Below are 27,829 nucleotides of genomic sequence, written 5' to 3'. Positions count from 1 at the left end.
TAAAGTTTAACAATTTTTATTAAAGTATAATAGCACATAATACAAGCACATGATAATCAAAGCAGCAGAACACACATAGTTCTAGGATATAAGCAGTATTGAGGGGATAGATTTGGAATAGATGAAGAGAATTTGGGAAGTAAGGGTTATAGTCATCTGATCTTGAAGCAGAAAGGTTGGATGAACAATGCTGAGTGACCTACGCTTAGCTCTGGTAGAAGAAATATCAATGCACTGGGGACAATATCCACAGACAGAGATGTCCAGAGATATTGAACACTGGCTACAGAGAGAGTGGGCTTCTTATAGGGAAAAATGGACCCTCAGGGTTATGCAGAGTGGCATTTAATCTTTCAGGAAAAAAGGGAATCCTGCCTTTCTGGGGAAAGACAAGAGACAAACATTAATTTTAGGTGTTGAGTTGTTAAGATAATGGTTTGAGTGCTTGGACTAAAATGGGAGTGCCTGGAGGTGTGCAGAATGCTGAGTTAATCAAAATTATAAAACAATGGCAATGTAAATAAGGTGGTCATTAGAGAGAGATTAGTCAGAGGAAGATGTTTTTGGGTTAATACAATACCGGCACAGACACTTTGGGCAAACCCATTAACAAATCCTTTGTCTTCATAGGGCAGATAATCCAGGACTGGAGATGGGGACCCTTTCTAAGGCACGGTTATTGTGTTCTCTTAATCCCTTTAGGAAGAGTGTGTGTTAGGTATTTTGCATGGCAGATATGGTGAGGGTAAGTCCAGACAAGATTTTACTGTGTCGTTGAGAATGCACTAGCCAATGCAGAGAATGGGCTTTCTATTTTGGCATGGCACTGTTAGACACCCCAAGAGTTGGCAGGATGGATAGAGACACTGTTCTTAAAACAGAGCCTGTCCATCATGCTTTAGTCTGGTAACACCCCTGGTTGTTAAAAAAAAAGTTCTGAGACTCTATAGCCTCTAACATCAGGGGCAGAGTGAGGGGGAACTGCGCCTTGGGCATATGCGTACCCTGTGCCCCTGCCATGCCCCCGTCCACCCCAGAACATCCCTGCCATGCCCCTGCATCAGTGCACGATAGGTTCTTCCCCTCCCCCCGACTGGTGCTACGCCACTGCCTAACATTCATATGAACCTGCTCTGCATGATAAGCTGACTTCCACCAGAGATTCCAGTTTCATGGTTTGCAGGATAGGTATCTGACAAACATCTCTCAGTGTGGCAAAATGATTAGAATGTTGGACTAAGACCATGTTTGAATCCATATTTGTAGTTTGCTAAGTGCTGCAGGGCCTGTTCTAGGTTTCTGTAGGTCCTGGGCAAGAGACTATAAACTGGACCCCCTTTCTCACTTTGAATCCCTATTGGGAAGACAGGATGACAATGAAGTAAATAAGCAAATACCTCAAAATAATGCTGAGAGGTACATTAGAAAAAGACCTGGTGCTTCATTCAGTCAAGACTACACACTAAGATTAAGGCTGAGTGAAGAACTTTTTAAAACCAAGCCTTAAAGGTCCTTGCCTAATACTAATATCAAGTGCTTCTCACTAACCACCACATCCCACAGACTATGAGGGGAAAGCTGGGGAGAGGGGAGGAAACCAGAGGAGGGTAGAAGGTAGCTGGGAAGGAGGCAGCTGCTCCTCCACCTTTGGCTGATTTCTCCAGACTCCCTCCTTCACTATCAAAAAGTCACCCATGTGAGTAGGCCCTCTGGCAGGTCTCATTAATTGGAAAGTGACTGGCTGCGCTTCCTTGTGATGTTGGCTGTGCTGGGTGAGTCAGTCACTCTCTCAGTCTCATGTACCTCACAGGTTGATTGTTGTGATGATAAAATGGAGGAAAGAGAATAAGCTACTTTGGCTTCTCACTTGAAAGAAAAATGGGTAAAAAATAGCTAAATACATAACACCCATGGACGCTTCAAACTACTCCACAGTTTGCAGCATGTTGGCAAAAATAGGATACAAATGTTTTAATTCATAAATACTTAGTTTGGACTTATTGTAAGATATACTTTTAAGGTTAAAATATATGGAATTTAATTATATCATACACTGACAGAGGAAGTGTCTATCTTATGGTTAATTAACTGCTTATTTCAATTGTTAGAGATGTACAGAAAATATTAACCAAAGTTGCATCAACACTTGCAGAAGTGGAAGAAAACCTTTAGTTTTTGTTTTTCTGAGTGATAGGGACACCCACAGAATAGCATAAAGGTGGTGTCAGAGGTCTGTAGTGAGAGGGGGGATAAAAATAAAATTGCCCTTCTTTCCACCTGTGGAAATCTTCCACTGGATTCAACCCTATGTGAATTATCTTCATAGCAATAAAAGATTTTGCTGTAATACTTCTTGCTTCTAATTAAAATACATTTGCTTCAGGATGTTTCATGAGTTCCTGTTTATTGAGTTCAAGATGTTTTGATATCCTTTTTGCCAAGGCACATGAACAATTAGTCTTCCAGAGTACCTTCATTTTAAGAAGGTTAGTCACTTGTCTGTATGGAGTCTGCCTGTGCTCTATGTAAGTGCTGGTACTTGTGACTCAGAAGTTCTTATTGGATGGGGGAGTGGCGAGGGACCCATGTGGTTTAGAGCTTAGCACAGTCCTCAGAATACCATGTTCTTGCAAATAAAGCATATCTTTACATGTATCTTTTGTTTTTGTTTCATTTTTCTCTCTTGAAATTATCTGTAGAGAAAGCTGTAAAACAGTTCCTCCACAAGCAGACTTTGGCTACAGCCCCACAGTTTATAACTGTGGCCCATTATGCATAGAGTGCTTCCTGTGCCATTCTTCACCCTTCAGGGTTTTCACAATGGGGTCTCCTTGCAATTCCCTGTTTACACACTGCCCGCTGCATGTCTTGCATATCCCCACTTCCAGATCATGCCTCCATCTAAGCCAAGAATGAGAATTCTCTTTTACAGGGGTGGTATGTGTGTGTTTAGCTTTTTAAATGTAATATCCGATATTTCTTAAATCGATATTGTGCAGGCTGCTATCATTTTTTCTTTTTTTAGGGAAATGCTAGGTGTTGATCCCTCCAAGGAGCGTTTGTGTGTGTGTGGGGAGGGGACACACAGTTCCTCCCCCCCCACACACACACACACATACTCTCCTTGGAGAGATTGACCACTGGTAGCAGCCTGCACAATATCAATAAAAGGAATATCAACATTAAAGCACTGGAAAAAAACCAAAATGTGGCCCAGAAGGAATCCTGAAACAAGAGCAAACATTGGGGTTTCCCAGTTCTTGCTGACCACATCTGTACAGAAATCTCTGTCACAAAGGAAATGTTCTCTCACTGCACAGCAGAGCAGGAGTGCATAATTGGCCTTTGACACCATGATCCTCAGCATGGATGGTTGAAAGCAGAACGAGTAGGAATTAATTTTCAAGTAATTTGTGTTAAGATGTGTTACAAAATAACTGGTTTGAAAATCATGGCAAATCATGCAGCCCTCTTCCATAAAGGTCATACTCTTTGTATTGGATATACCCTTTAAGGACTGAGGGAAGAGGAAGCTTCTTCATTGATAGTGGCTTGTATAGCCTCTCTAATCCTACACAATTACGTATTTTCAGGCGGCACAGATGCTTTAGTGGGCGAGGGTTCTCTGAAAGGCAAATAAAGAAAAAAATATAAGTGCATTCTTTAATTTAATGACTATACTGTGGTAAAAGTCATCTCACCACGTGACTCAAGAACACTGCCAATAACTTAGCACATGGTAAATTAACAGGTAACCTCTATGCCCTAGACTCCTGCTAATACAAAATCTCCAGAACAGACTTGTGTACAGAATATTTGCTATGAATACCTGTTTTCAACAGTACTTGACTTCCTGTGCAGCTGTAAGGCATTTGGCTTAGTACAACTGTTTTAATAGTTTGGATGTTTATTTATGGGATTATGTAAATTAGAAAGACTTGGTGAAGTTTGAAACAACCATTCCTTTCACTTGCTGTGTTTTGATTTCTATGCTACAGTGCTTTCATCTTTGCATCTTGGCCTGGAGAATAAGACTTCATCCATCTGATTTCCACTTAGCCTTTAAACCCTTCAGTTAGGAATGAAACACCCAAAATATTTTATTCACTTTTTACTCTCACAAGCCATGTGGGCCAGGATGATTTGTGGTTTTGTGTTGTTTACTTTTACAAACCATGTGCAGCAGCTGGGGAGGCATGCAAGGGGAGTGAGGGAGGGGAGGAGTGGCATGCAAGGGGAGAGGGAGGGGGCCCAGCATCTGGACATGGCCCACCCACCCTAGTGGAGTGAGGGTGAAGGGTGACATGCAAGGAAAGAGGAGTGCAGGAGGGGACGAGATTGAGGGATGGCATGCAAGGGAGAGGAGGGGTTCCTCTAATAGGTTCTTCTATTCATTTGCTGATTAGAATAAAACTAGCCATAATTGTGCCCTAGATCCTAGCCTTTTGGAAATCCAAATAGACAATGTCCACTGCATAGGTACTCCATCAGAAATAAATGGGGTTACTGGCACAGAATATTTTATTTATTAATTAAAATATTTATATCCTACCTTTCTTCCTGGTTCAAGCCAGCTTACAATAATAGTTAAATATTTTCAGTTAAAATTTAAAAAACAGTAAACTCCAAATCCTCACTCTCCACTCTTCAATAGCCCTAGCAAACAGATATGCCTTTTAGCATCTGCTGAAGATCTCCAAGGAGCTCCCTGCCCCTGCCTGTCACTTCTTCAGGAAGCCCATTCTGGAGACATAGAGCAACGGTTCTGGTCAATGTCAGACAGGCCACCCTAAGTGGTGGGATAACTCACAGATGGCTGCCTGATTACTGTAGTTTGAGCACAGGGACATATGAAAGGAGTCTTCTTCAAATATGTGGCTCCTAGGTTTTGAAGGGCTTTAAATATCATATTTACTAGAATACGATTCCTGTGAGAATACAACCAGATTGAGACACGCTGAGACCCTAACCTATGCCAAGTTTAAGAGACCTCACTGCAAAAAAAGAGATTATTTAGTAAAAATATTTGCATTTAGAATCCAGTGATAAACTGAAGGCCTAAACAGTTGCTTGCTATTTTGCACATAAATCCAGCTCTGCTTCAAACATACAAATTATGGATATAATATAAATATGATCTACCTTTACCTAATATTTGCTGGATCTCTTTCCATTCTGTTTGTGTCTCCAGGACAAACTTAAGTTTTGTGCACAAAGGAACGTAGTCCATGTAATCTATCAAAATGCGAACAATTGATCCTACTAGATGTTTCATCCAAGGAAGAGTTATAAAGTCACAGAACTGAAAGGAAAGATATCCAGTGTTAGCTTAAACCTCTCAGAGGAATGACCTCCAAATACGTTTTTACAGAAATGACAATCATATCACCAGCATTTACAATAAATACATTAATGACTTTGCTTAACATCCTTTCCACAAAGCATGCCCTTTTAGCTTCACCAGCCTCCTTGGCACTGCTGTAACCAAATACAGTTTATAGGAGCTTCTTGTTTATTTGCATTTTAGGACAAATAGCAGAAAGACCCTGTAAACCATAGTAGGCTGCAGCAGTGCCAAGCAGGCGAACACAGCTAAAGTGGTATGTTTGGCAAACAGGGCAGAACAAAACTGAACCCCTCGTAAGGAAGCTTCCTCAGTCTATGAATCTGTACAAGGACCACCATGCTCAGGAACACCAATACTTCTCTGTCCCTGGCAGCCACGTGGCAAAAGGAGATGCCATGTAATAGGGAAGTTGGTGATCTCATTCCATTCTCGGTAGTTCTGAATAATCAATCTCCAGTGCTTTTGTAGTGTTTCTGAGACAGCCTTCTTGCCAACACAGAACTCAGCATACTGTTGCTGCTGTTTCAGCAATGGTTATGTCCTCAGTTTTAGCCACAGGGACAATGTATCTATTGTGCAGGTGGAGTATTCTTGTTGTCCAAGAATGATAATAGATTTGTATTAATTCTTCCAAATGGTATTAAATTGGCTAGCCTTCAATACGTATACTATATTATAAGACACTTGTAAATCCTTCAACCAATTAAACAATGTTAGATTCAACTGAGGCAACCACATGAAGTTTGTGCCAATTTTGCTCTTCTTGTACTAATCTTCAGCTATTGTAACCTCATCCTGCACTTGCTCTTTGCATCATGGCTAATAAAAGAGAACAACGAATATCCATATGGACTTCAGTTGTCTCCTTTCATTTTCCTTCAGAATTATACTATCCAATCAATGACATATTTGTTTTCTTGCATGTGACATATACTTGACTAGGTTGATGAAAAATAGTAAAGAAAAAGGGAACATGCTTACTGGATTATCTTTAATTATGCAAGATGTCCATCCTGGTAATATTTCTTCCTCTGAAGTTGACCACACAAAAGAATTTCCAAAGATGTCCCCATGCATGCAGTCAAAACACATATGTACATCATATCCATGATTTAAGAGTAACCTTAACATAACCTCATCGTTCAAGGCATATTGTATGGCACTGGGGAAGTGGGTGTCATTTACAAGGTTAAAATAACAGTTGACATTGGCTCCATAAGAAAGCAGTAACCGTACAATTTCATAGTTGCCAGCTCTCACTGCCACAAGAAGGCAATTCAGGGGGTCTTTATTTGGGTCTGCTCCAGCTTGGAGTAAAATTTCAGTTGACAGAATATCATTGTTGGAAACAGCAAAATAAAGAGCTGTTTTTCTTTCATCATCATAACTTTGCGAAATGTGGTTAGCCAGGGAAGCATTGACATCAAAATCATTTTCAATTAGAAGTTCGAGGCATTGTGGGTTTTGGCCGTCTGCTGCTGAGTGAATGGGACTTTGACCACTTTTCCGGATTGCAGTTGTGGATGTAACTGGAATTAGGTATTTCAAGGCCCTAGAAGAAAGAGGGGGGGAATATTTATTTATGTATTTATTTGTAATTTGATTTCTAGGCCACCTTTTTCCTTAACACATTCAAGGTGGCTTATAATGATTTCAAAAAAGAGAAAAGATTAGCAGCAATACATTATGAAGGCACTATAAAATCACTCTCTCACTAAACTAAGTGGATTGAATTAAAGAAAAGGAACAAGAAAGGGAAGGGGAAAGGGAGGGGAAGAGAAAGAGGGGGAAGTAGAGAAATGGAAACCAGATATGATGGAATACCATCGCTGCCATCAACTGTAGGCCTGACGGAACAGCTCTGTTTTACAGGTTCTGCTGAATTGTGATAAGTCCTGCAAGCCCCTGGTCTCATTTGAAAGAGCATTTCATGAGGCCAAAGTCAGAACTGAAAAGGCCTTGGCTCTGGTCAAGGACAGCTGGAAGTCATTCAGGCCAAAGATCACCAACAACTTGTTATCCAAAGAGTGAAGTGCTCTCTTGGGGGGTGCCTTTGGACAGGCAGTCTTGCTATCATGACGGCCCCAGACTGCTCAGGGCTTTGAAAGTTAGAACTAGAACTTTGCATCTGACCTGGTTCTCCACTGATAACCAATGCAGCTGGTAGCGCACTGGATGGATTGTGCTCCTGCCATGACATTCCAGTATGGGGCTGTGCAGCTGCATTCTAAACCAACTGGAGTTTCCAGATCAGTCCCAAGGGTAGTCCAGCACAGAGCAAGTTACAGTAGTCTAACCTAGAGGTACCCGTTGCATGGATCACTGTAGGGGCATAACAAGTAGGGGACCAGTAACCTGGCCTGGTGTATATGATAAAACACCAGCCTGGCCATATTTGTGACCACAGACAAGGAGGCATCAAATATGATACCCAAGCTCTTGATGATCAGTGAAGATGTTAGTTGTACTCCATCAAGGGCTGGAAGGTGGCCACTCCCCCCAGGTCTCCCCGACCCAGCCACAGGATCTCTGTCTCCGATGTTTCAGCCAGTTCTGTTTCAATCACTTCACAAAGTCCTCCAAACAACTGGCCATAAAATACCGCTGAGTGTTACCAGCACACTGGCAACAACGCAGCCAGAAACTCTGGACTGGCTGGGCAAGGAGGTGCATGTAGATGTTCAACAGCATCAGGGAGAGGACTGCCCCTTGTAGGACACCACACTCCAAGAAAAATATCATGGTGATATTATCTCCCCTAGCACCAGTCTCTGTCCCCAGCCCTGAAGAAGTCAGATCAGCTACTGTAAGGCTGTTCCAAGTATCCCAGAACCAGCAAGGCAGTGAGCCAATAGACTGTAATAAACTGTGTCAAATGCTGCAGTCAAACAGAGCAACAACAGTGGTGCCATCCCACCCCAATTCAGTTGTCTCTGGAGATCATCTGTGAGGGTGACCAGAGCTGTTTCTGTTTCGTGGCCAGGATAAAAGCTGGATTGAAATGGTTCCAGTACTGACACATCCTCCTGAAAACTCTGAAGCTGTTGCATACCCACTCTCTCAACAACCTTATCCAGGAATGAAAGATGGGACACTGGGCAGTAGTTAGATGAATCAAGAGGATCCAAATATGGCTTCATCAAGATTGGCCTCTTTCAACCCCCTGGAAAGACCCCTGAAGGCAGGTACAGATTGTTTGTGTCTCACAGGGGGACCCGCACACCGTTACCACTGGCTTTCTCCAGTTAAGACAGTCACAGATCCAAGGAGCAGGTGGTAGGCTTCACAGATGCCAGGATCCTATTGACATCAGACTGGGAGTGTTAGCTAAATTGGTCCAATGTTGGACCTGAAAACAGTCAAGGGGTTTCCAGTTCACTGATTATATTGAAGTTCGTGGGGCAGTCTTGACAGAGTGATAAGATTTTATTTACTAAAAAACTCACAAATGCCTCAAAACTAATAGCCAAATTTCTACTATATGAAGTGCCCTATGTGAGAGCTGTCAAAGACCTAGGTACATTCTGCACAATTCTTTTAAAACATTTGAGGCAGGGAATAAAACTTTTTCTCCATGAAGTTCAGCACTGCTTTTACCCCCTTTGGTTCCCAAAACATTTTATTTGCAGCCTCAAAATGGCATCGTTGGGCTGAGCGGTCTCTTTAAGACATTTGTCACACCTCTCTGATGTCCCCAGACGTCCTTCTCAGTGCCATTTCCTCAGCTCATTCCTTGCACCTCATTAGTTTATTTGCAGCATTTCTGCTTGTCCTTTAAATCTTTTTTTGGGGGAGGTAATATTGGGGGGTAATATTCGAAGGTCGAGTATGCGCGATATAGGGAATTGCAGCATGAGGCTGTGAAGGTTTGAAGCATCACACCAATATTCTCAAAAGGAAAAAAAAAATCACAAAATGGAGGCCAGGAATCATTTTTAGAGGATGACCATGGACATACATAGTGGTAAAATGGGGGATCGAAAATGTTTTACAAATATTTTAGGAGATTTGGCAGAAAGGGCCCTCATTACCCTAAACAACTGCACTGGGTGAGAGCTTGCAAATGCAACTCTGGCCACCAAGGACATAGGTAAGGGGTTGTTCCCGGGTTCAACCCCCCCCCCCCATTACATGTCCGAAGCTCCACCCCCTGTTTCTGGGGATTTTTTTGTATTTTTAGTGCTTTTTCAGTTTTTGGCCTGTGGGGGCCCAGCTTTTAGGCTAGCAGCACCAAATTTTCAGGCATTTTTGGGAGACTTGCCTGGTGATATCATCCAAGTTAGGTGAGTTTTGGTTCAGGGGGTCCAAAGTTATGGACTCCCCAATGTGGTGCCCCCATCCCCCATTGTTTCCAATGGGAGCTAATAGAAGATGGGGGCTACACCTTTGAGGGTCCATAACTTTGGACCCCCTGAACCAAACTTCACCAAACCTGGGTGGTATTATCAGGAGAGCCTCCTAAAGATACACTGAAAGTTTGGTCCTGCTAGTTTAACAATTACACCCCTGACAGCAGGCACCCCCGAAGGAATAAGAGGGGAAGACCTCCTATGGATTAAAAACTGGTTGAGGAACAGGAAACAAAGAGTGGGTATAAATGGGAAGTTCTCACAATGGAGAGATGTAGGGAGTGGTGTCCCCCAAGGATCCGTATTGGGACCAGTGCTCTTTAACTTATTCATAAATGACCTGGAAGTAGGGGTGGGTAGTGTGGTGGCCAAGTTTGCAGATGATACCAAATTATGTAGGGTGGTGAGAACCACAAAGGATTGCGAAGAGCTCCAAGCGGACCTTTATGAATTAGGTGAGTGGGCTAAGAAATGGCAAATGCAGTTCAATGTAGCAAAATGTAAAGTGATGCACATAGGGGCAAAAAATCCAGACTTCACATACACGCTACAGGGGTCAGTGCTATCAGTCACAGACCAGGAAAGGGATTTGGGCGTCTTAGTTGACAGTTCCATGGGAATGTCAACTCAATGCATGGCAGCTGTGAAAAAGGCAAACTCTATGCAGGGGATCATTAGGAAAGGAGTTGATAATAAAACTGCAAGGATTGTCATGCCCTCATATAAAGCCGTGGTGGGACCGCACTTGGAGTACTGTGTTCAGTTCTGGTCGCCACATCTCAAAAACGATATCGAAGAGATAGAAAAAGTGCAGAGAAGGGCAACGAGGATGATTGAAGGATTGGAGCACCTTCCTTATGAGGAGAGGCTGTAGCGTTTGGGACTCTTTAGTTTGGAGAGGAGACGTCTGAGGGGGGATATGATTGAAGTCTATAAAATTATGCATGGGGTAGAAAATGTTGACAGAGAGAAATTTTTCTCTCTTTCTCACAATACTAGAACCAAGGGGCATACATTGAAAATGCTGGGGGGAAGAATTAGGACTAATAAAAGGAAACACTTCTTCACGCAACGTGTGCTTGGTGTTTGGAATATGCTGTCACAGGAGGTGGTGATGGCCACTAACCTGGATAGCTTTAAAAAGGGCTTGGACAGATATATGGAGGAGAAGTCAATCTATGGCTACCAATCTTGATCCTCCTTGATCTCAGATTGCAAATGCCTTAGCAGACCAGGTGCTCAGGAGCAGCAGCAGCAGAAGGCCATTGCTTTCACATCCTGCATGTGAGCTCCCAAAGGCACCTGGTGGGCCACTGCGAGTAGCAGAATGCTGGACTAGATGGACTCTGGTCTGATCCAGCAGGCTAGTTCTTATGTTCTTAATTTCCCCAGATTCTTCTTTTAAATACACCCCCTTCGGCATGGATTTAAAGGGAGAATCTGAGGTCCCCAGTTTAAACATTGAAAGTGATGCTGTTTCAGGGTGGGGGGGAATCCACCCCAAAACAGCATCATTTTCAATGTTGTTTTGACTGGGGACTCCAGATTCTCCCTTTAAGGCAGATTTAAAGGAGAATCTGGGCTCCCTAGTTGAAACACCATTGAAAGTGATGCTGTTTGGGAGTGGATTCCAGCATCACAATGGCCACCCATGGGGGGGTGCAAAACTCAGATTTTGAACCGGACTCCATTTTCCCTAGCTACAGCTCTGCCTGGAGGAGAGGGCAGAAGGGGCTGCCGGCTGCCAGCTGGAAGCCCAGCCGGTGTGGGGGTGGCGGTGTGGGGCTGGGGAGTCTGCTGTCCCTGGTCTCGGAGAGCTGCTTTTATAAGCACTGAGGTCGGGGTGGCTTGGGGAGGTGTGGCCATGTCCCCAGGGGCTTGGGGAGGCACGGTCACGCCCCCAGGGGTGGGTGGGGGCATGGCCCCGCCCCCGAACCGGCCCCACAAAAAAAACTATAGCTACGTCTCTGCTGGCCACATAAAAATCCTGTTTTACAGTCTTCACTGCCACCTCACAGGACAGTGATGGCGAACCTTTTTGAGACCGAGTGCTCAAATGGCAACCCAAACCCCACTTATTTATCACCAAGTGCCAACCTAGCAATTTAACCTGAATGCTGAGGTTCTAGTTTAGAAAAAACCAGTTGGCTCCCTCTTCCTCCGCCCCACCAGCTCGAGCAGGGTCCAGCCTGCTCTAGCCTCTAGCAAGTCCCTCACACACAGCTCTGTGACTCTCTAGCATATCTGCCTCCTCTGTGCCCACCCCCTCGGGCAGCAGCCACCCAGAGCACAGGCACCAGGCCCGCCAGTCAAGTCTTCCCTGCTCACTGCGGTGCGCACACATCATTCTCAGTGGCCCAAGCCAGCCTAGATGTGTGTGTGGGGGGTGGGATGATTTTGCCTCCCACATGACGAACACTGTGTGCGTGTGCTCACAGAGAGGGCTCTGAGTGCCACCTCTGGCACTCATGCCAAAGGTTCGCCATCACTGTCATAGGATTTCATAAACGTCTTATAAGATGGACTGGCATACTTTGGCATCAGTATTGTGCCCAGAGAATAAGAGCCAAACAACTACCTATATTGTACCTGTCTTCCCCCCACCATTACATCTCATAGGACTTCATATGAGATGGGACATTATTTCTAATAAGTAAAGGGTTAAATCCCAGCTCCTTAGGTGCTACTGCCCCCAGAAATCACCCATCCTCTTGAGCTGATTTTTTTGGTATTAAACTTTTGGGTCAGGCCTACTGAGCCCTTTTCCTTCAATCCCTACTGACAATGGCTGTCTCTTTCCCATACTTCAAACTCTTTCCCCTACTTCAAACTCTTCAAATCCTAAAAGTTTCTATCTCTCAGCTAAACCAGGTTGTAATGGTTTTGAAAATAAAATGGAATAAGGGGTACTATACTGTATTCTGACATCCTATGATATGGGGTGCTGTCTGGTTTCCGGGCTGTATGCCCGTGTTCTAGCAGCATTCTCTCCTGACGTTTCGCCTGCATCTGTGGCTGGCATCTTCAGAGGATCTGATAGTAGGAATGGAAAGCAAGTGGAGTATATATACTGTGAGGTCAAAAGGTGAGGCCATCTGAATAGAGTAGCCTGGCATGTGAGTCACAAAGAAGTCTGTAGCATGTGAGTAACAATGAAGATAGCAAGGTCAATAGGTGAATGCATCTGAATAGAAGTATGTGGCTAGTTAGAAGAGCTGCAAGACCAAGAACTAGCCACATGAACAAAGATAAAGAGCCATCTAGAGGGAAAGTGTTCTTACCATACATCAAGGGAACCACTGGCCGCATAGGAAAGCTGATGAAGAAACATAACCTACAAACAATCTACAGACCCACCAAGAAAATTCAACAAATGCTACGTTCAGCAAAGGATAAGAGGGATCCTCTAGCTACTGCAGGAGTCTACCGCATACCATGTAGCTGTGGACAAGTCTACATAGGAACCACCAAACGCAGCGCTCAGACACGAATCAAAGAACACGAAAGGAACTGCAGGCTATTTCAGTCAGAAAAATCAGCAATAGCAGAACACATAATAAACCAACCTGGACACAAAATATTATTTGAAAACACAGAAATTCTGGACCACTCTGACAACCACTATGTCAGATTACACAGAGAAGCCATTGAAATTCACAAGCACATGGACAGATTTCAAGCAGGAAGGAAAGAAACCATGAAAATGAACAGAATTTGGCTGCCAGTGATTTAGAAAAAAACTCCTAGGAATCAAGACCAGTGAGAGCTAATCAGTCTCCACACAAACACAAGACAACTATAGACAATAGCAACCAAAGGGAACAAAGACCAGGATACTTCTATTCAGATGCATTCACCTATTGACCTTGTTATCTTCATTGTTACTCACATGCTACAGACTTCTTTGTGACTCACATGCCAGGCTACTCTATTCAGATGGCCTCACCTTTTGACCTCACAGTATATATACTCCACTTGCTTTCCATTTCTACTATCAGATCCTCTGAAGATGCCAGCCACAGATGCAGGCGAAACGTCAGGAGAGAATGCTGCTAGAGCATGGCCATACAGCCCGGAAACCAGACAGCACCCCAGTAATTCCGGCCATGAAAGCCTTCGACAATACATCCTATGATATGCTGAGAATAAAATCCAGTTATACAATAATACCTAAATTAGACTCAGATCCTAAGCAGTGCAAGTGGAATCATGCTTGAGGATGCAACTTCCCTATCTCATCATCCCTCGGCAGTCTTTTGTGCTTTCCAAAACTATGCTTCAGCAGATTTGTGGACTCCCTCAAGAACAATATGTGTGTGAGGGGGGGAAGCATAAACAGGGGTCTACAGCAAAAAGCAGAAATTTGCAAAAAACTGTTCTTCCCTCTTCCATCAAAACAAATGCCACTAAATTGCAAGCGCTGCTGTTGAGCTGACAGAATGATATCTTAGAATTTTAGCCTTCAACTGTAAGCCTCTCAAGCAATTAAAAACATTACTCTATGATGTACAATGTTTGTTGACAGTGCTGTATAAAGTAATGAAATGTATCAGGCTAATCTTTAAACAAACAATGGGCTACACATACAAATAGTGGAAAAGTACTCACAGATAATGCCCTTCATAGGCGGCTCTGTGTATAGGGAGGTGCCCTGCCTTATTGGGTACATTCCCACTTCCTCCATACTCCAACAACACAGCTATACAGTCTGGATTCCCACCACCTGCTGCTTCAAAGAGTATTGAAGAGCCGTCATCAGCTAGAGCACAAACATCACCACCTAGTGGAAGAAGTCTCACTTAATCCAAAAGAACAAAAAATGTACATAAAACAAGAAAGCTACATAAAATTAAATCAGCAATCTCTTTTTTTAAAAAATATTATTTTAGAAATATCCTATGAATAGACTAAACATGATGAGTGGAGAAATCTTGAACTTGTGTCAGTTCCTTATCTGTGTTGAGAGCTAACAGGTTTGTTTGTTTTTAGTGGATTTGTCCACCTTATCTTTCAATTGACGTTTGTTTGCCCTTAGTAAAACTTTCTTTCCTGGAATGGAATGACAGCACTTCTTGAAGTGTTAGATAGCTAAAAACCTGCCAGATTTTGTTCTGTGCCACTGGCTTACAAATATCTTCACAAGCTATTCTTTTAGGATGGGTTTCCCCAGTCTGAAAACAACACACACATTCCACTCTGGCTCTTTCAGATGGCTCTTTGTCACAGAAAGAGATGTGAAGGTCAAGACAAAAACTGCCCCCCCCCTTTTTTTATTCCGGAGGCTTTATTAATTTTTTCAACAGAAAAATCAGAAATTTTGGGGGTATATTGAAAAAAAACTTCCAATGAAATATCTTATCTTTTCTAATGAGTAAAATGCTTTTAAAAACAAGAAACCGGGAGGAGGGGGGCTTTTTTCCCATGGCTTCAAAATTTCCAGAAATTTTACATCTCTAGTCACAGACTAAGAATGGTTTCATTCATTTGACCATTGGAATTGTGAAGTTAAATACATCCTGACTAGGCAACCAGAGTACAGTTCATGGTAGGATGATAGATTTGTCTTCTCTTAATAATTATAGGAAGGATTCAGGCTCAAGAGAGTCTTGAAACTCTGAAGCAGGGTCTGAGAATAAGAGACAGAGAACATCCTTGTTTGGAAGCTGCTACGTGCTGAAGCACAAATCCTGTTAATTCACCTTTATGAATCAGATGTTCCAGCACATCACAGTGTCCATATTCAGCAGCTACACCTAATGGAGTTACCCCATATCCATCTCTCAGGTGCACGCTTCCACCATTCTTCAAAAGAAGAGCAATAATATCATTGTGACCCTGTTTCACAGCTTCATGCATTGCAGACCAGCGTTTTACACATGGTTGATTGATGGTGCAGTTGTATTCAATCAGTGTAGAGGCCATTTTGTAGGAGCCTTGTCTTATTGCTAAAAAATGAAAAGGGGGAGAGAAATTTAGGTGCTTTGCTTAAAAGAAGAAATTGCATTAACTGTAAAATCTCACACTTTTAATTGTGTAAAGACATAGTTACAGTTCAATCCTAAATAGAGTTACACCATTCTAAGTTCATAAAAGCAGTGCGTTTAGAAGAGTGTAACTTTGTTTAGGATTGTACTGTAATAAACTGAGCTTTGTTCTGATTTTCTGTAAAAGTCAGATTTTTAGACAATGTTCATGTTTGTGTTGGCAATCAAAATACAATTTAAGAGACAAAATTATTTTAGATTCAAGAATGTTTTCTTTCACTTATTTGAATAGTACATTTCTTAAAGAAAAGGAACAGTCACATACTGAATTACTGGTAGCAGAACAGGATTCCTGCCAATTGAGAATGGATAGTAAAGATTATGTTGGTATTAATGGCCCAACAGACATAGTTTGTCTGAATTAAGGAAGAGAAACACAAAACTATTTCAGATAAGAAACGTTGGTTATAAATTATTGTTCAATAATAATAATAATAATAATAATAATAATAATAATAATAATAATAATAATAATAATAATAGCTTCACATTATTATAAGAAATATAGGAAAAAGTATTAATATATACAGTCTTATATATGACATATATTGCATACGATGTAATATATAAAATATGTGACATAGAATGTGTATGCATATATACGATGTACATGCTATGCATATCAGATAAGACACTAATCAAACAACATTTATTAAATTATAAAATAGTGGGATATGCAACAAAGCACTTGGGTCATGAGTGCAAATTAAAATCTTTTGTATTAAATGAGCAATTTTACTACATTGTTCATTGACTTCTGTAATGGCACAAATTTAACATTCAAGGGAAATCCTAAACAGAGCTACACCTTTCTAAGTCTATGGAAACTAATCTGGGAGGCAGCCAGGGACAAAGCTGCTGCTGTGCCACCTCCAGAGGGCTTTCTAGGGTGCAGGGAGGCAGAAGAAATAAAAAAAAACCTCCTCGGCTACTCAAAAGCCCTCCATAGGCGAAAACAGAATCATGCCACCCAAAAAGGTAATGCAAGTCTGTCTTCCCCACCACCAGCATTTCCAGGGCCAAAGCTCAGTGAGAGCCAGCTAACATCAGCTCCTCTTTGGGAGCTGCACCCCTGGAATGCCTGCAGTTGAGTTGGCCTACAAGTTAGGCTGATGCAACTCTGGAAAAAGTGGCCAGAAGCGGGTTGGGCACTGTGGAGCCTTCCTGTTTACCCTTCCTGCCTGCGTAAATACCACCGATGCCAGCAGGGAGGGCAAAGGCATTGGTGTGAGCCTGCACTGCCTCCTATGGTCACCCCTCCACCATCTGGATTGGGCTGTAAGACTTTTTCTGCAAGCTCAACTTACTCCTGATCTTCTTGGCAGTTGATCCACAACCACTGGAATTGGTTTGGGCACAGTTCTTCCACATGTCTGCCCTTCCTCTGCATTTTCACAGTTCTGCAGTCAGTTTATTTTCTTCTGCACTTGCCTTCAATAATGGGGATTTTTAAAGGGAGGATGCTGTCATCATTGGTGTTGTCATCAGTAGCATCACAGAACCCCCCCCCCTTTTTTAATGGCACTAAAATATCGCTGTATTGGACTACCGTTGTCAAACCACTCCCTCTACTCTCCCCACCCTGAGGATGACTGTAACAATTGACGTTCTCTGAATTCCCAGTTTTCATTTTTTTTTAAGTCTCTGGCCCCTTCCCTCATGGAGATATGCCTTTTTCTTCCTCCAAGTGCATAGGTGATAAAGACTTACTTTAAAAAAAAAAGAAACTTCAGAATGAGTTGCGAAGCTTCAGTAATACATTGACATTTGAGTAGTATTTTTAAAAAGAAAAAGAAATCACTTGTTTTCACGGGAGGTGAGAGAGAGTGATTTGACAACAGCAGTCCAAATAATCAAATAGTGGACTGGAGGTAGATGAGAGTGGGCAGGACAAAGATAACTAGAAGAAATCTTACTTATGAAGAAAAAGCTGACTCAAAATCAGCTTCCATAAAAACCATTGGAGTAAAAGTGATCTAAAAAGAACCAGTTAAAAAAAAAACAGAGAAGAGGGAGAACAACAAAAAATTAAAGTGCAAATTAAAGGCAAATAAAGGTGTGGGAAACTAGGGGATAAACAGAAGCAATACAGGACCAGAATCCACAATAATGTCATGTGCAAAAGCCCTTAGAAGACTGGAACTCTACTTAGGATTGCTTTGTTAGTCAATTGCCATGTAATTAACAAGATGGGTGAGTTAACTTTCAGTCTCTGGAAGCAAGGTGCTAAGGACTGGGAGAAAGTGAAAACACCATAGATCAATAAAGAAGCAATTACCAATGAGAAGAGGAGTTTCTCCTTTCCTATTAGTGGTGTTGGGCCAGACACCTTTTTCCAGTAGTGTTCTGACATTTTCGACAAGTCCAGATTTGGCTGCCAAAGTTAATGGGGTCTCTCCATCACATGTTTTATATTCCCACATCGCTTTATAAGAAGCTAGATTTTGTTTAAGAGAGTAAAAATATGATATATCAGCATTATCAGAAGTGAAAGTATCATCTACATGCAATAAAGGAGACTGATGCATACAGCCGCCCTAGAGAATCTCCAGATCAGAGCTATATTTATCTCCATGATTCTACTAGATTATCTAGCTGATTCCAAAGAAGAAGCTAAACAACTGACAGCAGAGGCATACGGTCTATAAGGATAGGGGTCACCATGTCCCCAGACGCATGCCTTTTGGTCCCGTGGTTGGGTGCTGGGTGACCCACCCCCACATGACCAAAAGGCATGAGCCCCAGCCACATGCCACCAAGCCCTGCCCCCACCGACCTCCGTGCAGGCCTCCCCAGGCCCTGCAGGCCTGCACAGAGACCAGGGGGCTGGGCTCAGCCTGCATAGAGGCCAGGGTGGGGCTCGGTAGTGGGCAGCCCCCCTGGCCTCCATGCAGGCCTATCCCGGTCCTGCTGGCCTGCACAGAGGCCAGTGGTGGAGGGGGAGGGGCTTGGCCTGCATGGAGACCAAGAGTGGGGCTCGGTGGTGAGAGCCCCCACCCCCTAGCCTCAATGCAGACCTTCCCAGGCCCTGCTGGCCTGCACAAAGGCTGGGGGCAGGTGAGCCTGATTTTGGTATATGGCCCCCACCTGGCTCCACAGAGGCCAGGGGTGGGGCTTAGTGGCAGGCGGACCCACCCCCAGGCTCCATGCAGTCTCCCCAGGCCCCCCAGGTCCTGACGGCCTGTACATAGGCCGGAGGTAGGTAGGGTGGGGGGGGGCTCAGCCTGCACGGAAGCCGGGGGCGGGGTTCAATGGTGGGCAGCTCTGCCCCAGAGCACAGAGGGGTGCCCAGAGAAGGGGTTGTCTCCAGGCACCATTTCCCCCAATTTGCCTCTGACTGACAGTTCAAATTAATACTTCATGACTCCTTGATGTATACATAAATGAACACACTTGAAGATGTCTTATACTGAATCAAACTACCAGTCCATCAAGGTCAGTATCATGGACTCAGACAAGCAGTGTTTATTCAGGTACAGGGTCTCAGGTACAAGTCTTTCACATTACCTGTTACATAATGCTTTTAAATGGAGATGCCAGGGACTGAATGTGGAATTTGCATGCTAAGCAGATGCTCTGTTAACAAGCCATGGTCATTCCCTGATGTATTAAAATTTGCCGTTTGTTGTCCATCTTCTGTTAATTTTTAAAAGGTTTGAACAGAGGACATCTTGAGTTTGCTTCCTCTCCACTGGAGCCATACCTTGATACTGTGTCTTTGGATTTCCACTTATTGGCCTGTTCTGCTTTGTTTGCACACAATTCCACAGCTTGTAACCATAGATTTGCCTCCCTTTCCCCTCAGAAATCACCTTTCAGCCAGCATCTGATTGGTCCTTGTGGCTTGAGATGTTTGACTAGTCAGACCGTGCTTCTCACTTCACAGGTTTGCAATAATCTTTGGATCATTTCCTACGAGTATCATCTACACTTACACAGCAAAGTTTACCAAAGGGCACTTAACATTATGAAGCCATACCTATGTATGAACAGCTAAGAATTCGAATTTTAAAAAATACTTGTAAGAAACAACAGAAGTATTGATTCCATTATGTTTTATTTTCCATGTTTTGCATGTTGTTATCTATCCTACGTGTCAACTTACCATCCAATATGACTTCAAGTATTTGCTGGATTGGCTGAGCAGAAGCTTCATGTAAAGGAAACCACCCTCTCTTATCAGCCTCATCCAAGGCATACTTGCATTTCACAAAGTTTTGAAGGTCAAATATTTGACCTAAAGAAAAAAAAAACAGATTGTAATGAAATGAAGGACTAACTCACACCCAAGAAAAAAACTGTATTCTTTTGGTACTTATACCTTCTCTTATGGCAGTTACAAGTTGCCTGTTCTCCTTGCTGACTTTCACAAAGCTATTGAAAAGACAAGAGAGGCAAGGTGTAAAAAATATCTCAGACTTTGAGACCAATCATTATTATCTCATGATATATATTGTTTTAACAACCTAAGCTTTAAGAATTTCATCAGTGGTACTGGTAAACATCTGAGCAATCATCAGACAAGCAGAGGAGTCTACCACCATGAAAGAACACAAGCCAAGGGAGGTTAGCATCAGCACAATCCTAAGAAGAGATACACCATCCTAAGTCCATTTACTTAGTTGATTTACAAGAGTGGAACTATACTACACTGCATATCTCTTTGGACATGGGTACAGTACACTATGGGTACTTTCACTCATGCTGAATAACTCACTTTCATTCTACTTTCAGTGCACTTTAGCAATCATTTACAAATGCATTTTGTTGTTTCACACAGAAAAATCCAGCTGAAAAGTGCTTTGAAAGTGGATTGAAAATGCATTATTCAGCATGTGTGCAAGCACCCTATGGCCCATTCCGCACACGCAAAATAATGCGTTTTCAAACCACTTTCACAACTGTTTGCAAGTGGATTTTGCTATTCCGCACAGCTTCAAAGAGCACTGAAAGCAGTTTGAAAGTGCATTATTCTGCATATGCAGAATGAGCCTATGTCTCCTATTCCTCTTCTTTGTCTGAAGGTCATACACATCAGCATAATGAACCCTAAGACAAAGCAAAGATCACCTACAAAATATATTTAGATCACAGTGCCCGGCAGACAGGAACTCGACTCAACTGTTAAGAAACCTCTTCCCCATGGGTACTTCACAGAGAGTTACAATTTTGATCATGCCTGCACAAAATTTAAATTACCACATTCTTGCTACTGCATTCCATACTGACAAACAAAAGAGTGGCTCAGTCAAAGCATAATTGTTAGAATTTTGGAGGGAAAAATTTCCCCAGGGCACAAGTCAGTGGAAAGGCTTAAGGGCACCAACAACCCTCCCTCTTGTCATATCATGGAAGTGAAGGAGGCTATTCTTTGGAAAACAGCTCTAGAGGGCTCTGCCACCTACCCTTCTGAATAACTAGGGACAGTACATAGCAATGATATAGGAGTGAGTTATTCAAAGATGGTACTCATTGACAATGTCTGTGGCACTGAACATTCTCAGCTGATTCAAATACTGCCACAGGTACCTTGGTTCATTGCTGGGGGAAGATGATTGCTGACTTCTTTCACTTTCCAGGGATTCTTGAGTGCTAAATTGAACCAGATAACTTGTAAGCTCATCTTCATTAGGTGCCTCATTTTCTTCCATTTTTCTTTGTGTGAGTTGATGAGCTGTTCTCAAGAGACAAAAAATGGATGAAAGGTCATATTTGTGCAGAATTGCTGTTCTAATGTGGTAGAATCTGTTTAGAAATTAGCAACCAGGCGGTTATCAGAAAACAATATCATTGTTTTAGTAAGAAAGCAGAGATCAACAACAGGGTTGTATGGAAGGACAGATGGGTGCTATGCTGAACAGTTCCTAACCTTTGTCCCTCACCCATAAATTGTATTTCCCTTCAGACCATTACTCAAAGGAAGAGAATCCTGGGCTACCAGTGTAAATGTCTTACCAGTGTAAAAGGCCAAAACTGGCCAAAACTGACCAATGTTTAGGTACAAAAGTTCCCTATTAAGGATTCAGACTCCAAGTTTATGCAAAATTATCTGCTACAACTGAAATATGGATCCCTAGCTTTCTCATTACTTAATTATGTGAACTTCGCACATGTGAGCAACTTCAACTGAACATCACCACTGCATCCCTTTCCTTTATAGGAAAACAAACACATGACTGTACTTTGACCCCCAGCTCCTGGACACAATAACTTTCATAAATAAAAATAGCTCCTGAACACTCGTAAATCTCTTTATTTTTGGCATTGCAGAATAAGGCTTTGTGTCAGTCATAATACATGGGAGTCAGCTTCTTTATCCTGCTCCCTTTCTAGAATGGGAACTGGTTTAAAAAAATACTTAACACACCAGTTTATTATTCACTGAAGTGATCAGAAGACCACTGGACTCTTTCAAGTCATAACACAGACATGATATAACCTTTTTGGTCAGCAGCAGGATGAAAACTCAGCCCCCTTATTAAAAAAAAGAAAAAACATTAAGGTTCCATGTAAAAAAATTAAAATAATGAGGGTGAAAATCCCATTGCTTTGGAAAATAGCAATATTTGAAATAACAATAAACTTTCCATTACATTTAAAGCAGGGGTTCTCAATGTTGTTGAGTCTGTGTGCACTTTTGGAATACTGAGAATGAGTAGTTGGCCTCAACCCCAAATGGCTGCCACAGGAGAAAATCACAAAATGGCTGGCATGAGATACTGGAGCCAATCACAAATGATGATGGAGGAAACTGTTTCTGAATCGGTGATTCCTGCTGACAAAAAGGTGATACCTCCCAGGCTCTTTTGAAATCCCTCCTGCTCCGCTGAAGTGGAGGCAAGCCAGGCTTTGGGAAGAGATATGTCAAATAAGCAAATAGTAGCCAATAACCAAGCAGCAAGTACCAGTGGCGTACCTATGCAAACTGGAGCCCTGGGCAAAAGCTGAATTTGATGCCCCCCCCATGGGTGGTCACCCTCTCCCACCATGACCAAACAATGATTTTTTCCACCAAGTCGTTTCAAAGTCACCATCCCATTACACAACATGCCCCAACTCACAAATCTGAACACAGCAATGGGCCATGCCACACAGCAGACATATTTTTTGAAAACATTTTCAAAATGCTTTCAAAATGTTTTATTACTGCTATGAAAACATTTTATGGTGTTGTATCCAGTCCCCCCAATTGGGGAAAGCAGCATCACTTTCAATGTTATTTAAACTGGGACCCCAGATTCTCCCTTTAAGGTGGAAAAGGAGAATCTGGGCTCCCTAGTTTAAACAAGTGGTGCTGGAATCCACCCCCAAACAGCATTATTTTCAATTGTGTTTAAACTAGGGAGCTCAGATTCTCTTTTTAAATCCACCTTACAACATTGAAAGTGATGCTGTTTTGGGATGGATTATCCCCCACCCTGAAACAGCATCATTTTCATTGTTTAAACTGGGGACCTCAGATTCTACCTTTAAATCCATGCCGAAGGGGGTGGATTTAATAATGATAATAATAACCTTTATTAGGCATTGAGAGAATAAAAGAAAGAAAGAAAACAAGCATTGGCAGGAAGGGGGTGGATTTAAAATGAAAATCTGGGGAAATTTAGGGGGTGCCTGCTGTAAGGGGTGCAATTATTATGATAGCAGCACCAAAATTTCAGAGTACCTTCGTGAGACCCTACTGATGATACCACCCAAGTTTGGTGAGGTTTGGTTCAGGGGGTCCAAAGTTATGGTCCATCAAAGGTGTAGCTCCCATCTCCTATTAGCTCCCATTGGAAACAATTGTGGATGGGGGCACTCCCTTTGGGAGTCCATAACTTTGGACTCCCTAAACCAAACCTCACCAAACCTGGGTGATATCATTAGGAGAGTATCCTGAAAATTCCCTGAAATTTTGGTGCTGCTAGCCTAAAAACTGTACCCTTTGCAGGCCAAAAACAGAAAAACACTGAAAATACAAAAAAATCCCACAAACGAACCTGCAGTTTTTGCACCCCCCACAAGGGGGTGCCCTGGGCAACTACCCACTTTGCCCAATGGGAGGAACGCCTCTGGCAAGTACTATGGTGCCCACAGGTGCCACCCTAATCTAAAGCATTTTAAGCATACAATGCTGTGACATCACTTCTTGTTATGTACATCAGTGCCAGGTGCGCAACAAGAGGTGAAGTTGCATCATCATGTGACATCGCTTTTCAAACTTATTTAGTCTTGACTGCTCCACAGAACAGTAATAGAAACCCAGGGTAAGAGGTTTCTTGTCATACCTGGAGACCTGGGACACCTATGGAACTGTAGACCAGGCCTATAGAATACAAGAAATGACAAGCATAGTTGTGAAAGAAGTTGATGGTATTCTCTAAACTTGTTTATTTACTTCATTTATAGCTCACCACAGTGAGGAACCAAAACAACTTACAATATTCTCATCTCCATTTTATTCTCGCATCCACTCTGAGAAGGTAGGTTAGGCTGACTTTTCTGAAATTATTCTTGAGTTCTCACCTCAATAAAAATGGAAACATTGCTAAAACCAGAAAAAGTTCGACTACCATTAAAAAAACTCGCATACGTCTGTATCTTAGCATCCCTAGCGCTAAATACATTTACTTGGGCATAATTTTCACAGACTTTCATTTACTTCCAAATAACAACTAATCCCATCTGCTGTAGCAGAAAGCAAAGCCTTGCCATTGAACTGCCATCCTCGCTTGTGCAGATGGAACAGTTTTTCAGGTGTTCAGGAAGCAAGACTGGAGGGCAGTGTTCTTCAAAATGTTCTTGAAGCAATGGTGGGATACCTCGGCAGCTTATTGGGGTCCCTCGGTGAGAAGTAACTGTTGACAAGCTTCCCTGAGAGATAGCATACAAAATGCACAATGATTCTAGGGTAGTGTTGCAATGTGTACAAGAATAACAGTGAGGCCCGAAAGGCCTGGCAAAGGCCCTGGAACAGTAAATCATTGTTCATCTGATCCAGCATAGCTCTTCTTATATTTTCAGTAGACGATGCCCCCAAATACCCTGTGAAGTACAGGGCTTCATGGCAAACATATGGAAGTTCATTGGCATATAGGTATAGATGGAGAGTTCCTTGTGAGAGTTGCCAGACTCCAAATTGGGTCTTGGAGATCTCTCAGAATCACAACTGTTCTCCAGACTACATCAATCAGTTCTCTTGGAAAAAAACAGCCACTTCAGAGGGCATCTCTATGGCACCCCTCCTGCCCAGTTCCTTCCCCTCTCCAAAGTCTACCCTTTCCAAGCCCTGCCTCCAAATCTCCAGGAATTTCCAAATCCAGCATTGATAATCCTATTCTATAAAAAATTTGAACTTCAGTTCAGTTGGGCTACTGTTTCCAACAGAGAATACTCTGTTCCAGAAAATGGAACTGTCAGTTCTCCCACATGAGGTCCTAAATAAAGGTGTAAACACTTTTACTATAGCTTCTGACTAGGCCTAAACAGAGAAAATACTGTTCTGTTTTTTCCAGGCACAAAGTCAAGATTATTTCCCTTTGCTTGCAACCATTTTTTGTTCCTAGCCATATACTTTTAAAGTGAACAGGTTTTTTTGCAATGGGATCCTTGGATCCACCAAACCTGATGAACTCCTCCCCCAGGCTGTGAAAATAGACGTTTTGCAAGAAGACTCACTTGATTGCTCTGACCCAGATCTTACCCGGGTATTAGAATTTTTGGATGCAAAAGTCAGCAGTCCTAATTTCACATAATGAATAAAAGCAGACCTTTAGGGCAGAGCCCAAGCAACCCCTTCCCCACCCTAACTGCTCTGCATAATGCTCTGTGCAGAAGGTTGGTTCCAGCTTCCAATTCTATGCTCTAATTGCCATTACAAAACAGAAAAGAATTGGACAGGATGGTAATTATATTTGAAGATTGTTTCTTAGTGCTATTCTGTACCATCCTGTACCTTAAAGTCCATAGATTTCAATATGAGAGGACAAACACACGCTTACATTTCTTCTGCTACAATCAAGACAGTTTGAAAGGTCTTAAACCTGAATAGATTGTTGCTTTTTTGAAAAGATAATACACATGATTAAAACAAACATTTTCAAGAGTACAGATCTGTTGCAAATTTTTTAGACAGTAACAGGATATTTACAGTACAGTCCTATGCTTAATTATTCATTGGGACTTAATTTCCAGATAGGTATGTCTAGGATTTGTGTCATCATCCCCTAGAATTGTATTAATGTTATTAATTTTATGCTAACTCGATACGTTTGTAATACTATATAGATTAAATTGTTTAATTGTAGTTGATGCTTTATAAGTAAGCTAGTTTTTTTAAATAACCAAAATAGTCCATAAACATTGTAACTAGGATTATTCATAATAGCATCCCCATCATAATAGTAGTCTATATTTAGATTCATTCTTAATCTAATCTTCCTGGTTTTAAGCAATATCAATGTTATGTTAATTGGCAATCTGCACATAAAAGGGGGAGTCTCACCTTTTCAAAATCTTGCCATTGTTTCATTGGACCCTGAATTTCAAACATGAGAGCATAGGCCTGTGAGCCACTTGGTCATGTGGCATTTCTAAAATTAAGTACACAGTTGGTAGTTAAATTAAGGACTGACCTTATACAACTGTAACACAAGCAGACTCAAGCCTACAGGAAAGTATGACTCATGATTCCTTTAAAATTCTCATCAAAGTAATCTGAGGTCTGACTGGTGTACTAAGATTATCTGCATACTGATTGGCTCAGACAACCCTCTTTAAGAAAATTAATTATCCGTCATTTTATTTCAAGTTGCAATTCAAAATAGTCTATGATAAAATTCCTGTTAGAAAAGTGGGTCCAAGGACCCTCAAAATAATCTGGACAAAGTTGGTGAAGCAGATAATAAAGCTTTTATTGGTTTACGGTCTTGCAAGATCGGGTGCCTACCCAGTAGTAGGCACACCCTTCCTTTGTTCTACAACAGTTTATATTACTTTTTCAGGACCACCCAATCCCTCCCTCACTTCTCCATTGGCTAGGAGATGAGGGCCATAGCCTATTACAATTCATCTAGTCATACTATGTCATATACCAGGTGGTATCTCCTCCAATTAATACATCTCTATATGGTCATTTCCTGTAATTAATATTTGGTTCTTCTTAACTGTCAACCCTTCTGTAGTGCCTTCATGATATATATCTTCATGATATATATCCTTCCTCTGGATGCCCTCTGGATGCACCTGCCACGTCTTTGGTTCCCTTATCTTACTGTGAAGACACCATCATAGTTTATCCCTTCTTCCAAAGGCCTTCTATCTTGGCACAGGATCTTAGCCTCCTATAAGCGGGTACTTCTTGGCACAAGAACCTAGGTTTTCTTGACCCACTCCCCTGCTTTGAAGACACTATCCCAAGCTTGCTAGGGGCCCTCTTATCAGCAGGTGTCTGTTTGGCACAAGAATTATGACTATTGAAACCAGGCTTCAGAAGCATCTTAGAAAAAGACTTTAGCTAGAGGCCTTAAGAAGCTTCTGAATGGAGTTTCTGCTTAATAGCACCTACTGATTAGGATCTAGAGAAGCAAGCTGTTTTAGCTATTTTACACTTTAAACCGAGATAATAACATTTATAGCAGGATTCATTACACATGAAGCATTAGGATACATATATTGAACAGGAGTGATTAACATATTCTTTAAGTTTCATTATTTAGCTACAATATAAAAGCATACAAATATACAAACATGATTATAAACTACTACATCACCACATCACCTATTATTCCCCTCTAACCCTTGACCTTTCTTCTTCTGCTAGCTCATTATTTTAAAGCAGGTGTGCTTTTGATTGGGATATGATAAGAAATACACAAGTCAAATGGAATATACTAAGCATCATACTCCCATCTCTCTTTGGATTCCATCCAACTTAACAGGCTTTCAACCTCATTATATTCAAGTGTAGATACTATACATGAACTTTATATTCAGAGTTCACCTACTAAATCTTGTGATTCTGTGAAGGGTATATTCTTTGTGACTTCTAAATCCCATATTTGTGCACTAAAATATGTTTATGTGTGTAGATAACTTAATATAGTCTT

General features: G+C 42.0%; 1 protein-coding gene across 8 annotated transcripts; it reads right to left on the bottom strand.

Annotated features, from left to right (window-relative positions):
* Positions 1 to 26,307, bottom strand: ASB15 (ankyrin repeat and SOCS box containing 15). 8 transcript variants are annotated; one of them, XM_048502188.1, is made up of 11 exons: positions 26,227 to 26,307; positions 22,108 to 22,214; positions 21,270 to 21,414; positions 20,062 to 20,114; positions 19,846 to 19,977; positions 18,019 to 18,177; positions 15,396 to 15,641; positions 14,305 to 14,476; positions 6,329 to 6,899; positions 5,149 to 5,302; positions 1 to 3,625 (listed from the first exon to the last, which is right to left on the bottom strand). In XM_048502188.1, the coding sequence occupies exons 3-11, from the start codon at positions 21,389 to 21,391 to the stop codon at positions 3,450 to 3,452; spliced, it is 1,785 nt and encodes a 594-aa protein (XP_048358145.1). In that variant the 5' UTR covers positions 21,392 to 21,414; positions 22,108 to 22,214; positions 26,227 to 26,307; the 3' UTR covers positions 1 to 3,449. The 8 variants fall into 8 exon arrangements, with proteins under 8 accessions (XP_048358145.1, XP_048358147.1, XP_048358149.1 ...); XM_048502190.1 differs by lacking the exon at positions 22,108 to 22,214 and adding an exon at positions 24,011 to 24,048 and having other exon boundaries at positions 26,227 to 26,297; XM_048502192.1 differs by lacking the exon at positions 22,108 to 22,214 and adding an exon at positions 24,011 to 24,048 and having other exon boundaries at positions 21,270 to 21,419; positions 26,227 to 26,271.
* Positions 26,308 to 27,829: the final 1,522 nt, after the last annotated feature.

Source organism: Sphaerodactylus townsendi, linkage group LG06, assembly GCF_021028975.2.
Source record: "Sphaerodactylus townsendi isolate TG3544 linkage group LG06, MPM_Stown_v2.3, whole genome shotgun sequence".
In the NCBI taxonomy this organism is placed as follows: Eukaryota; Metazoa; Chordata; class Lepidosauria; order Squamata; family Sphaerodactylidae; genus Sphaerodactylus; species Sphaerodactylus townsendi.
Note: the sequence above shows the minus strand (reverse complement) of the source record. Positions and strands in the feature narration are given on the sequence as shown.